The sequence below is a fragment of the Amphiprion ocellaris genome, chromosome 3 (genome assembly GCF_022539595.1).
Source record: "Amphiprion ocellaris isolate individual 3 ecotype Okinawa chromosome 3, ASM2253959v1, whole genome shotgun sequence".
Taxonomy (NCBI): Eukaryota; Metazoa; Chordata; class Actinopteri; family Pomacentridae; genus Amphiprion; species Amphiprion ocellaris.
This window is the reverse complement of record NC_072768.1, coordinates 13,708,950-13,721,315: the sequence shown is the minus strand read 5'-3', so window position 1 is coordinate 13,721,315 and position 12,366 is coordinate 13,708,950. Positions and strand designations below refer to the sequence as shown.

The 12,366-nt window shown below is 40.8% G+C and overlaps 2 protein-coding genes across 4 annotated transcripts; one reads left to right on the top strand and one right to left on the bottom strand.

The window, feature by feature from the left end:
* Positions 1-424: 424 nt before the first annotated feature.
* best1 (bestrophin 1) lies at positions 425-7,147 on the top strand. Of its 3 annotated transcripts, none has more exons than XM_055006975.1 (10): positions 425-692; positions 1,887-1,981; positions 2,083-2,316; positions 3,173-3,327; positions 3,444-3,521; positions 3,818-3,970; positions 4,069-4,149; positions 4,725-4,876; positions 4,962-5,791; positions 5,906-7,147. In XM_055006975.1, exons 1-10 carry the CDS (start codon positions 541-543, stop codon positions 6,037-6,039), a joined length of 2,064 nt encoding a protein of 687 aa, XP_054862950.1. In that variant the 5' UTR covers positions 425-540; the 3' UTR covers positions 6,040-7,147. The 3 variants fall into 3 exon arrangements, with proteins under 3 accessions (XP_054862950.1, XP_054862944.1, XP_054862939.1); XM_055006969.1 differs by having other exon boundaries at positions 4,962-5,803; XM_055006964.1 differs by having other exon boundaries at positions 4,962-7,147.
* Positions 7,148-7,251: 104 nt separating this feature from the next.
* Positions 7,252-9,838, bottom strand: fth1b (ferritin, heavy polypeptide 1b). The gene is made up of 5 exons (XM_023299200.3): positions 9,662-9,838; positions 8,392-8,495; positions 8,146-8,292; positions 7,838-7,963; positions 7,252-7,747 (listed from the first exon to the last, which is right to left on the bottom strand). The coding sequence occupies exons 2-5, from the start codon at positions 8,491-8,493 to the stop codon at positions 7,589-7,591; spliced, it is 534 nt and encodes a 177-aa protein (XP_023154968.1). The 5' UTR covers positions 8,494-8,495; positions 9,662-9,838; the 3' UTR covers positions 7,252-7,588.
* Between the last annotated feature and the right edge of the window lie 2,528 nt (positions 9,839-12,366).

Here is a 12,366-nt window from a genome sequence, read left to right as displayed (position 1 = left end):
GCTTTGTTGCAGAAACAGATTAACACATCAAGTGACCGGAGGTGTAGAAGTCCTTCACTCTCATTTTCTTTCCTACTTTTCTTTCCCCAACATTCTCTCCGGACGCTGCCGGCACACATCTCAAAGCCACAGAGAAACATTTCCATTTTCAGTGGTAAGTAGATAATTTGACCTATTGTGACCTTTATATATATAGTATTTCTCTGGTTTATCTCTGCAAAGTTTATTTACAGATGTAGTGGTATATTTAATCAACCAATAAAAAAAATGAGACAATCTATTAAGTTCTTACTTAAGTAGTAAATGGAGATTCATTTTAGTTGATTTAGTTTCCGAACTGTGCTCCGTATAAATCCAAATTTGTGAATTATAGAATAAGTAATAAACATATGAGAACCGTTGTTTTTCCTTGCAGACATGGCCTTATGAGACTGAGGTCGATCACAGACATTGAGCTCAGACGAAGCACAGAAAACATCCCATTGGTCTCCTTCATGTCAGGCCACAGTCTGCCAGAAAGTTGGGCATCGAGCAGCAGAAATGACAGTGACATATTCACGCAGAGTTGCTGATGCAGGTCTGGGGACCTTCTTTAATCTGCTCCTGCGATGGAAGGGCAGCATCTACAAACTGCTCTACAGAGAGCTCATCATCTTCACTCTGCTCTACTACTTCTTCAGTATTGTTTACAGGTAAGCTCTGAGAAGAGACACAGTCCAGCAATCTGCAGACATAGAGATGAGTAGTACTGATAACCAAATATCAGCTCCAGTAATAACATTTTTTTCACTATCTGCTTAACAAATGTACAAGATTTTAAAGCTGTGGTCTTCAAACAAGGATCTTCAGACTCCTGGGTATCTATGAGTTATCTTGAGGACATCAGATTTACCGCAACAAAACTAATTTCTAATAGATGTTAGATTAAAACTATATCAAAAATACAACTATAATATAGGATCAACTGTCTGTTTTTGTTTCAGTTGTTGTAAATATAAGCAAGAACAATTTTCTTAAAAGTGAGAAAAATTTTCACGCAAGTCAGTAGATGTCTAGGAGATCCTTACAACAGCACTTACACAAAGACATGAGTGGGTCATGACATGATGTTACAGTTATACACTGATCAGCCACAACATTAAAGCCACCTGGCTAAAGCTGTGTTGGTCCAACTCTTGCTGCTAAAACAGCTCTGATCTGTCAGGGCAGGGACACTGGACCTCTGAGGATGTCTAGTAGTGTTTGGCACTGGGATGTTGGCACCAGTGGATCCTTTAGGTCGTGTGGGTTGCAGGGTGGGATCTCCATGGTTAGAGTTTGTCACAATTAGATTTAGATCCAGGAATTTGGAGGCCTTGGGCTCTTTGTGGTGTTCCTCGAGCTGTTCCTGAGCAGTTTTTGCAGTGTGGTGGGGCACATTACCCTGCTGAGGGAGGTAGCTGTTGTGGGGAAGCGCTACTGCCAGTGAAGTGGTATGATTGCAACAAATTTTGGAGGGTGGTACATGTCGAGGTAACATCCACATGAATGCCAGGACCCAATATTTCCAAGAAGAACAGAGCTTTCTACATTCATTTTTTCCCACTGTGTTTATTTGCTTAACAAATGTAAGGGATTTTATGGCTGTGGTCTCCAAACAAGGATCTGGAGAGCATTCAATATTATTCAAGCCACCTGTCAGTGGTTTAATGTTAGAGCTGAACAGTGTAGTTTTCAAATAGTTTTTAGAGTCCTAAAAGATAAACATCTCATATTTGACAAGAAAAAAAGGTTTTGACAAAAGTAAGGATTGGGAACCACAGTTATATTTGACTAGTAAGCGCAGCACAACGTCTTTGCCACAGAACTCCTTAGCATTGGAGGACTTACCACGTATCTTTCACCAGATTTGTGTTAAACAACGATCAGAAGAGGCTGTTTGAGAAGCTGTCAATATACTGTGACCGCTATGCAGAGCTCATCCCAGTGTCGTTTGTGTTGGGTGAGTTTAGTTAATGGTTTTATTTCTGTCAAGTTAATCCAAACTGCTGTGAACACCATAATTAAAAACTGCCATCTAATTCTTAACTGTCTTCAAACCAGGTTTCTATGTGACCTTGGTGGTGTCCCGTTGGTGGGGACAGTTTGAGAATGTACCCTGGCCAGACCGTTTGGCGGCATTAGTAGGAGGTCATGTTCGTGGTGCTGACGAGGCCTCCAGACTGACCCGTCGAACGTTGATGCGCTACGCTAACCTCTCTGGTGTTCTCATCTACCGCTCTGTCAGCACAGCCGTCTACAAGAGGTTCCCCACCATGGAGCATCTGGTGCAAGCAGGTATGATGTGATTCAACCGCTAGACTTACTGGAATTGTCCTGGAGTTTTATCATAGAGAGCACACCCAAAGCTGCTCACTTAATTCTCCTGCACCAAAAAATGTTGTTTCCTTGTCTGAAAAAAATCCAGAAATTCAGCAAAAGATTCCTCAAATTTCTGAAAATTTGCAAAACCTTCAAGAAGAAAATTCCAATAATTCCTTAAAAGTTTCCCTTAAAAGTTTTTTTTTATTTTTTTCTTTTAAAAACCCTAAATTTGGCAAGAAAATTCTTGTGAATATTTTCAAAAAAATAGTAAAAATCTTCCAAAAAAATCCTAAAAATATCTAAAGTGATTACACATATATCAGTAAAACTTCTAATATTTTCTTTAAGAACATTCACAAAAAAATCAACCAAAATCCAGCGAATTTCGCTGGATTTTGGTTGATTTTTTTGTGAATGTTCTTAAGAAACATTTTTAACATTTCTTTATTTCCACCAAAAAATGTTCAAAGATTTCCCAAAAATGTTGAAAATGTGGACATCAGAAGATTCACTGTGAAAATATGTTTTTTCCCCACATTTTCAAACTTTAAAACGGGTCAATTTTGACCCGCAGGACAACACGAGGGTTAATTTGCGTCATTTAAAAGTCTTGAAGAAACAGTCAAATGTTCCTTTTGGACATACAGGGTAAAGAACGTAAAGGTCCCAAAGCAAAACAGTTCAGACTTGCTGTCTCCATCTGATGTGGTTGAACTTTCTGTATGCTACATGTAACTACTTGGCGACTGAGACCACAAGTTCAGGTGACAGAAATCAAAACAATCATTATTTGGCTGCTTTCATCTCCACGCTCTATTTTCGCTGTCAGGTCTGATGACATCTGAGGAGCTGAGACACCTGGAGGATCTGCCATCTCCACATAACAAGTTCTGGGTGCCCTGCATGTGGTTTGTCAGCCTGGCTCTGAGAGCACGGACTGAGGGTCGCATCAACAACGACGTGGCACTCACAGCAATCCTCACTGTAGGTGTTCATGTCTGCTGGCCTCAAGAGCCTGAACTTCTTCACTTTGAAGAATTCTTGGCCTAAAGAAACATTTTCTGGTTTTACATTACGTGCTTTTTCTTTCCTCTGTTCAGGAGTTGAATAGTTTACGGGCAAAGTGTATGAAGCTGTACGGTTACGACTGGATCAGCCTGCCTCTTGTCTATACTCAGGTTTCTTTGATACTGCATTGTATGCCGTAACTGAAGAATAGCTGATGATTTGGCATTAGAACAAATACTCAGTCATTTTCATTCATTGTCACAAACTAATGACAAATGAAAAACAATGACAGTAAACTAATACAAGTTATGTTTTCTTACAGTAATTCTTCAAATCCTTGCAATGATTAAGTCAATCACAATGCATTTGATGAATGAAAAGAGAATAAAATAATTAAATTAACTCTGCAAATTCTCTCTGAGGTTGTTGTGAACACTGCCAGACTTAACTAAAGTTAATTATTTAGGTGGCGACGGTAGCAGTCTACAGCTTCTTCCTGGCCTGTCTGATTGGTCGTCAGTTCTTGGATCCAGCTCAGGGTTACACCGGTCATGATCTGGACTTCTACCTCCCTGTTTTTACCCTGCTGCAGTTTTTCTTCTATGTTGGTTGGCTGAAGGTGAGGCACAGCTGATAAATTATGTGATCCACTCACAGAAATTCGATTCATTTGTCCACTTCTAATGTTTATTGAGGATGTCTTTTGTTTCGTCTCAGGTGGCTGAGCAACTCATAAATCCTTTTGGTGAAGACGACGATGACTTTGAAACTAACTGGCTCGTTGATCGCAATTTGCAGGTGTGGATCTAAATCAAAATGTTTGCCTTTTATTGACCACATACGCTGCAAAAACTCAAAATCTTACCAAGTCTATTTGTCTTATTTTTAGTCAAAATGTCTCATCCCATTTAAGATAAATTCACTTAACAAGTGGCATTGCAGCAAGATGGAGGGACTTGTTTTAAGACAATGCATCTTAAATAACTTGTTTTGAGTTGTATTGTACAAGAAAACTCAAAATAAGTTTAATACATCTCAAATTAGAAGGTTACATAAAAGCAAAAATCAATTTTTGAGTGAAAAACTGCTGTTTTTTAGCATGTCTGGCTGATTTTAAGACACCTAAGCTTGACAATCCTGGTAAAATATAGCTTAAAATAAGTTTTCCCAGCTAATTTTAAGATCTCAATATTCTAAATATCATATCTTATTTCAAGAAATCTTACCAAGCCATTTTTCTCTTGTTCGATTGGCAGATTTTTTCACTTATTTCAAGGTACAAGTTCCTTGAAATAATTTTTTTTTCTTGTTTTGAGACAGGCATTTTTCCAGTGTATTTTAGCTGTCTTGTTTGACCTGCTGTGGTCTCCCAGGTGTCCTTGTTGTCTGTGGATGAGATGTACGACAACCTGCCGCTGGTTGAGAGGGACATGTACTGGAATGAATCTGAACCGCAGCCTCCCTACACTACTGCCAGCGCTGAACATCGCAAACCCTCCTTCATGGGCTCAGCGCTGGATATCAGGTTCACTAATGTTTTTGTTTTCTCGCAGACAATTCTCGAATCTTCTCCTTCACATGTGGTTAACCTTCTGCTTGATCTAAACCAGTGTTCCTAAAGAGGAGATGGAGTTTCAGTCCAATCTGGAGCAGATCAAAGAAAATGAGGAAGCCAACTACTCCACGCCGCTGCTTGGAGGACTGGGTCGTCTTCTTGGTGTCCAGTCCCCAAACTTCCCTCGTTCCTCCCGGGTGTCTCTGCTGCGCCGCCGCCCAGGAGCTCCACTAAGTCGCTTCCCTCTTTACCTGCACCCAGAGGCGCCACTGACTCCAAGTCAAGGCCGCCACCCTTCGAACCAGGAGCGAGATCCAGACTACGCCTTCTCCACTTTGCCTTTATATGAGAGACCAGGCTTCTACAGCTGCCCTCAAACACCCATCCACTGTGTGCCTCCTGCGGTGCCCCGACCTCGACCCGCCCGGAGAACCCAGAATGAGTGGGATCGCAGCTGCAGTTCCCTGGCTCCTCCGCTGGTGGGCTCACAGTTTCTTCCTCCTGACACACCTAACCACATCCCCCCGCCGCCGTCCTCTGCTTTCCCATGGCTGAGTGAGGATGGTGAGATGCAGAGTACCCCTACTTTCTCCTTTCCTGACCCTCCGCCCGAACTTTGTCCGATATCTAAACTCAGACCGGGACACGGCCTGCTGTCTCGTCGCCCTCCCCCTCCTCGCCTCACTCTGGACACCCTCCCATCAGGAGACAGCCAGCCTGGACCCCCAAGTGCTCGGGCGGCAGGAGGTGGAGGAGAAAGGGTGTTCTCGTTCAGTCCTCCCTCTCGCACGGCGCCAGCAAATCCCAGTAATCCCAACAGCAGCTCTAGCAGCATTAATGCAACAAGCACCAACAACGCTGGCACGACGGGAAGTCTCTGCAACGGTACAGGTCACGGTAATTTCAGTAACCATGGGAACTTCAGCGCCAACATGAAGGCGAGCAATGGGGGCACCAACGGCGGGCTGAGCAATAACATGAACACTGTTTCCACTTCAGGACCATCGCAGCAAGAAACCAATCAGCAAAACTCACCCAATGATTCAGGGATCTCATTGGCTGAAGGGGACCTGCTGGGCGTTCTGGTGGACGGTGGGGCGAACAAGGCAGCCGGAGGGAGGGAGCAGGACTGAGAAAACAAGGTGTGACACACTGTTTTTTGTTTTTTTTTTGTGTGTGGTATTCAACATGCTTCACACCAACAGGTACTGAACTGTGTCACTTTAGAAATGCTTTACAGCCATCTGGAGCCTGCCTCAAGACAGAGTTATTCTCTCCTTCCTGATGAACTCTCACAGAAGAATTAACCTACTTGTAATGCAAAAAGCACCTTAAGAGATTTAACCGTCAACATATAAAGGAGGAATAAGAAATACTTTCCGGTTTCCTCTGAAACTCAGCCACAAGAGGCCAAAATGTGTATATTCTTAACCTCTGGTAGTCTTAGCATCGTTTCTATCAGTGTACTCTTTAAGAAAGATTACTTGACACATGTTATGGTTCTTTGTCATTAAAATAAAATTGAAAGTAAGCAATAAATAAATAAAAATCATTAAAAATCACATTGTTTTAAGCAATACATAGTGTAACAAGAATGTCCTGGAGGGGTTTGTGGCTGTGGTCCCATTTTTTGGAATATGACTCCTTAAAGGGGGAGTAAGCCATTCCTGAGAGTTTGGGATATTTCAACTCAGCCTTCAGTGTCCTCACCCCCAAATTCAATAATACTAAGAACCGGGCTTGCTGACGAAAAAAGTAGCATTCAGGCCTTACAAGTGTGGAAATGAACGTCTCTTTCTCACCACTGGAGCAGAACATGAATTGAGTAAAAACTAGTGGGATGTTGACGTTGTTTTTACCGGCGAGTAGAACCATAGAGGCAGCTGCAGACACCATCTTCAGATCAGCCAGACGGACAATGTGAGTCTCGGTCTGTGTCCATGAGCAAAGAAGCAGAGCCTGGTGGTGTTGAAAAGTTGCTTTATGGTCGTGATTTCTCTTTGGAAACAGCAAGGAGAGAAGCGGTTAGGTTAGCTAGCCACTTTGCTTTTTTCCCTTTCACAGAGCCAGAGCTGTGTATGGACACCACAGGATGTTTCAACACACAGACAGAAAGGACACCTAACAGACTGAGAAAAGATATTCACTAAATTTGACATTAAGTGTACTGGATTAGAATGACTCACTCCACCATTAAAACGCGTGACTGAAAAAACTTCTACTTCCCTCATCACAGGTTATGGCTTTTGAGTGGACGAGGGTTAAACTAAAGAGCAATTGTTTGTCTGAAGGGAAGCACAAGCATGAAGTATTCCACAAAAGAACAAATCAAACATTTTGAGAAATCAGAAAAAATGAAATTTTATGTAAGAGATACATATTTTTCCTTCTCTTAAGATAAATACAAACATTCAAAGCTGAAATTCACACTTTCCCAAACACTTAAATGTTGCAGTGGTACAGACCAGCCTCCACTCACACTTTATAGTCAAAGAGAAGCAAACACTTACTTAAACCCTAAAACAATGAGTAAAATACAATGACTTACTTTAAGGGATATCTGCAGCAGTCCAGTTTAGAGTGCTACAGTATCTATGGCTTTTTCAAACAGCTAACAAATATAAATAAAGCAGCGTTACGTTGTCATCTGCAGGAGACGTCAGGCTGGTGTCCCAGCTTTGTTTAGCTGCCCTCTTCAGCCATGGTGTGTTTGTCAAAGAGGTACTCAGCCATGCCACTCTGCGGCGCTCCCATACGGTGCAGGTTTGAGATCCAGTCAGCGAGATCTTTGATGGATTTAACCTGCTCATCCAGAAAATGTGTTTCTATGAAGTCACACATCTGTCGAGAAAAAGGACAAAATGTTGCATCTTATCAGAGTGTCAGAATAAAAATGACAGATTCTGTAATTTCTCTGGCTCTGCTTCTTACATGAGGGTCATTGTGCTCAGTCGCCATTTTCTGCAGGTCCAGCAGGGATTGGTTTACACTTTTCTCCAGCTGCAGGGCGCACTCTAAAGCCTCCAGGCCGCTCCCCCACTCATCCCTATCAGGTTTCTGGCACATAGATAGTTCATGAAAACACAACACTAATCTGTTAGATTATAATTTTAGTCCAAGAAAATCTGGAGACTTCACTTTAGACTAGGCAATTATGAGGACATTGTGTGTTTTTTGCAGGCTTTAATCCAGTTTTCCAATACAACATTGTTTCCAGTCGTGGAAGTATCCTTACATACCCTCACATCCTGCAGAAAAATTCTCCCTCCTCGCTTGTTCTGCAGACTCATCAGCTTCTCTGCATGCTCACGCTCCTCTTTGGACTGTTTGTGAAAGAACTTTGCAAAATTTGGAAGGGATTTGTCATCCCTTTCAAAATAGTATGCCTAAAATCCAGCAGAGAAACAGAATAAGAAACATTTGCTGTCACTGGTTTAGCACTGAGCTACGATACGTGATGCTGCTGGCTTGAAAGAATTTCTTACCATGGAGAGATAAACACAAGAGGCGTACAGCTCCAGGTTTATCTGTCGGTTAATGGCAGCCTCACAGTCCTGGTGGAAGTTTTGTCGGATTTGTGAAGTCATTTCTGTATAGATTAAAACAATCAATATATAAGTGAAAAAATAACTTAATCACCTTTATACAGCGAAGGTGGTGAAAATAATTTACCTGCATCTCTGGATGCTTTTCTGTAATCAAGTTTCAGTGGACTATTACTTTCTAACAAAACATCCATCCAAGTTTGGAAGCAACTCCAGGTTCCTGTTCACAATGTCTTTCTTACAATTATTCAATCAATGTTAACAATCGAAAGACTGGCTTAGTTTCAGAGTTGAGAAAATTTACAAGAGTCACAGCTTCAGTGCAAAAGTGAAAAACAAATCACAGTTTGCATTATTCTCTTTAGATTTTTGGCTTTTGAGAGTTTGCATACAAAAATCCCAATAAATCTCAACTGTGTCCACATCTCTGTAACTACCACAGAAATGTCTAGAAAGAAGCAGCTGAGTAGAGACAAGAGTACAGATACAAACACTTGACAATTATAGTGAAAATATATTCTGATGAGTGATTGCAAAGTATACCAATGAAACTACGATCTTTTTTTTGTACAAATCTGATCTTTCTTGCAAACTTTTGGCCTGCAGTGTACATTAAAACAAGCCGACTCCCAGGTCTGTGAGCTCACTGGTTTGTGCGCATTAACCCTTCAAGAGTATAACTGCATTCACATCGATCCAGGTTAAATGACCTTCAAGTCACACTAACAGAGAAAAAGCTGGTTAACTGCTTATTTAATTGAGGCGTTATTAGTCAAATATAATAAACTAGCTCAACTTAAGTCTTCAATTTACAGGTAGTTACTGCTATGAATGTTTTAAACGAGGTGAACATGAGAACACACGCTGGGTCTATGCAGTAATTTATCCAAACCACAAAAACGTTGAAACAAATATTGTTTACCTGCTAATGCAAATAAAGTTGAGTTGGTCTCATGAATGATGCTAACATGGAGACTGGGCACTATATTGAAGGAGAAAGTAGCCTTGACCGGTGATAATACTGACTTTACTGATGCAGCCTAACATGTCCCTGTTAAACCGGGTAGATATCGCGCTAACGGGCTACTAGTTAACTTATCTAACGATGCTAGTCACCGTAAGCATGGAAACCTGCATCAGCTCATCTCATAAACAACAGGACGGTTACTAAGCTAGCTGTGAGGTCGAGCTGTTATTTCAATAAACTCACCTGCTTTTCGACGACTCCTCGCGTTTTACAGAAGAAATGAAGCCGGTTGTGTTACAGTCCGATGTTTACGACGTTATATGTCCACAAACACAGACGTTATTTATCAGACCAGTTAACGGTCCCTGCTGTCAGCGGCGCAGTCTGACTTGAACAGGACGCAGAGACGTTTGCGGGTAAAGCTGCGTCACGGATAAATCAAAATTAAATTTTAAAATGGCCTTATACTCACGTTTATAGTCTGCCAACAACTGTAAATGGATTCATAAAGATTTAAGCCGCGGCCCCTGTATCCACAAGCAATAATATAGTGTTTTATCTCCTGTATTATTAATCATTTCATTACACACGACTGGATGTAAACCTGCTGTTTCCAAGTTTCCCTAAGTTTCCTACACGTGTTCAGATTTAAGTATGGAAGGCTTTTTTTATTCAATATTACATAGATATTACAATGAAATAAATATGGCTATCAAATAAAGCCTGAAAAAAATGCCATATAAAATGTAAGACCTCTGAAATAGAATAAACATATAAATGTTCTTTTCAAAGTAAAACAGTTATATCTTTTTAAAAATGTATTTATGATTTTATTGTATAGTCATAGCTATTTCATGGGAATACTTATGTATTTATCTAATACCGAATAACACAGTTTTCCATAGTAATAAGGGCATCGCTTTGTATTGAAAAGTGGGGACATAATGCCTCAGATGAAAAACATGTTCTAAAAGGTCTTCATTATTTGCACTATTTACTGTTTTCTTTTTCAAATGTGCAGTGTCAGAATTAACAGCAACTCAAACAGCATGATGTCCAAGATAGAAAGGATTTAGGCATTAGAAACTACTCCAGTTAGGTCACAATCTCACCACAAGTTGGTTCTTGCTTACTCTTAGTTATGTTGTGCTGCACATATCAAGTCCTGGGTTAAACATTTGTCATAATTTTGGATCAGAATCTGCATTAGCCAGTTTATCCACAGGAATAGATGGACAACAGGAGAAGGAGCTGGGAAGTTTCTATTATATTTCTAATGGATGCTGTTGGGTCGTTTTAGACTAAGCTTTAAGCTTAAATTGGGGTTTATTTGTAACTTAATGGTATACACCAGTCAGGCATAACATTAGGACCACCTGCCTAATATTGTCTTGGTCCCACTTTTACTACCAAAACAGCCCTGACTTGTGGAGGCATGGACTCCACTAGACCCCTGAAGGTATCTGGCACCAAGATGTCAGCAGCAGCTCCTTTAAGTCCTGTAAGTTATGAGGTGGGACCTCCATGGATCAGACTTGTTCGTCCAGCACATCCCACTGATGCTAAATTGGACTGAGATTTGGAGACCAAGTCAACACCTCAGACTGGTTGTTGTGCTCCTATGATATAATTTATTACATAACTAAGACAGCATCTGAACAGGCTCCATGGTTTTCCTGTGGAGAGTTTCCCAGCCAATATGAATCTCCCCTCGAACAAAGGGCTGGTGGTCATTTTATATGCTTTGGACAAGAAGGTCAAGTATGAGGTCACAACAAATGGTTTCTGCTAAAAGAACAAAATAGCAAACAGAGGACCCCGTCACTCTTTCTCCTGGACACAGAGGCCCCTAAGAGCAATATCAATCAATATCTTGGACATAGGTATCCTTATAAGGATACCTTCTAAAAGGAGAACACATTCCATCGTGATAGGCCACACATCCCAGATTCCATATGATAAGTAACACATCAGATACCACTCCTCAAACCATTCCTGAACCATTTTTGCTTTGTGGCACAGCACATTACCCTGCTGAAAGACGCCACAGAATACCGCTTCCATGTTGTTGTCTGTATTTACACTGCACTGCATGTTGTCTTATTGTGCAAATAAACAGTTTAACAGTTTTTACTTTTGAAAAGTGATAGTCAAAATCATCCATTTGAAGAAGTTGTCAGGACACATCCAAAGTGTCCCCAGTTGTAAATTTGACATACATGCAGGTAATGCTCATTCTTGTTCTGAGAAAGGACAAGCATGAAGCAGACAATAACCTCAATACAGAATCAATTGTGCAGCCATTTGGCAGCTTTCAAGGTCCGTGTACGGATCTGGTAATTGGATTTTCCGTTCTGAAGCGGGTATTGAAAAACAAAAAACGAGTGGTTATTTGATTTTCGTTTTAAAATACAAAAATTAAAATTGAAATACAAGGCGTTTTTCCTTTTCATGAACAAAAAGGGATATATGAAATTTTAAAAATGCTTTGATTGTCATTTTATATTTAGAATAACAAAAAAATAAAATCAGTAAGAGACAGAAACGAAAAAAAAGGTCCGTTTTTTTTTTAATTTTCTGGGACCGGAAGTGGTCATCAGCAAGTGTGGAGCCAAACGACAACAAGATTCTCAGAGGGCGGAGCCAGAGAGCAGTGATTGGTCAGACCATAGATAATATAGAAGACAGCGCGCTAGTGTATCTAGTCTACTATGTATATCTATGGTCTGCACGTCTGGTAGCATCTCTGGCTGCTGTTGATCTTGTTTTTGGAGTAAAACACGGTAAGAAGACAAATACTTACCAGTACCGTTATTTTGTTGTATGTTAAGTCAGCGACTTGCGAAGAGTTGTGTTTTGTCGTGTTTGAGCAGTTGGTCCGGACGCGTTAGCTAGCTAAGCGGCTAAGTTAGCTAGCGGGCTAATTAACACAGGTGGCTAACTTACCG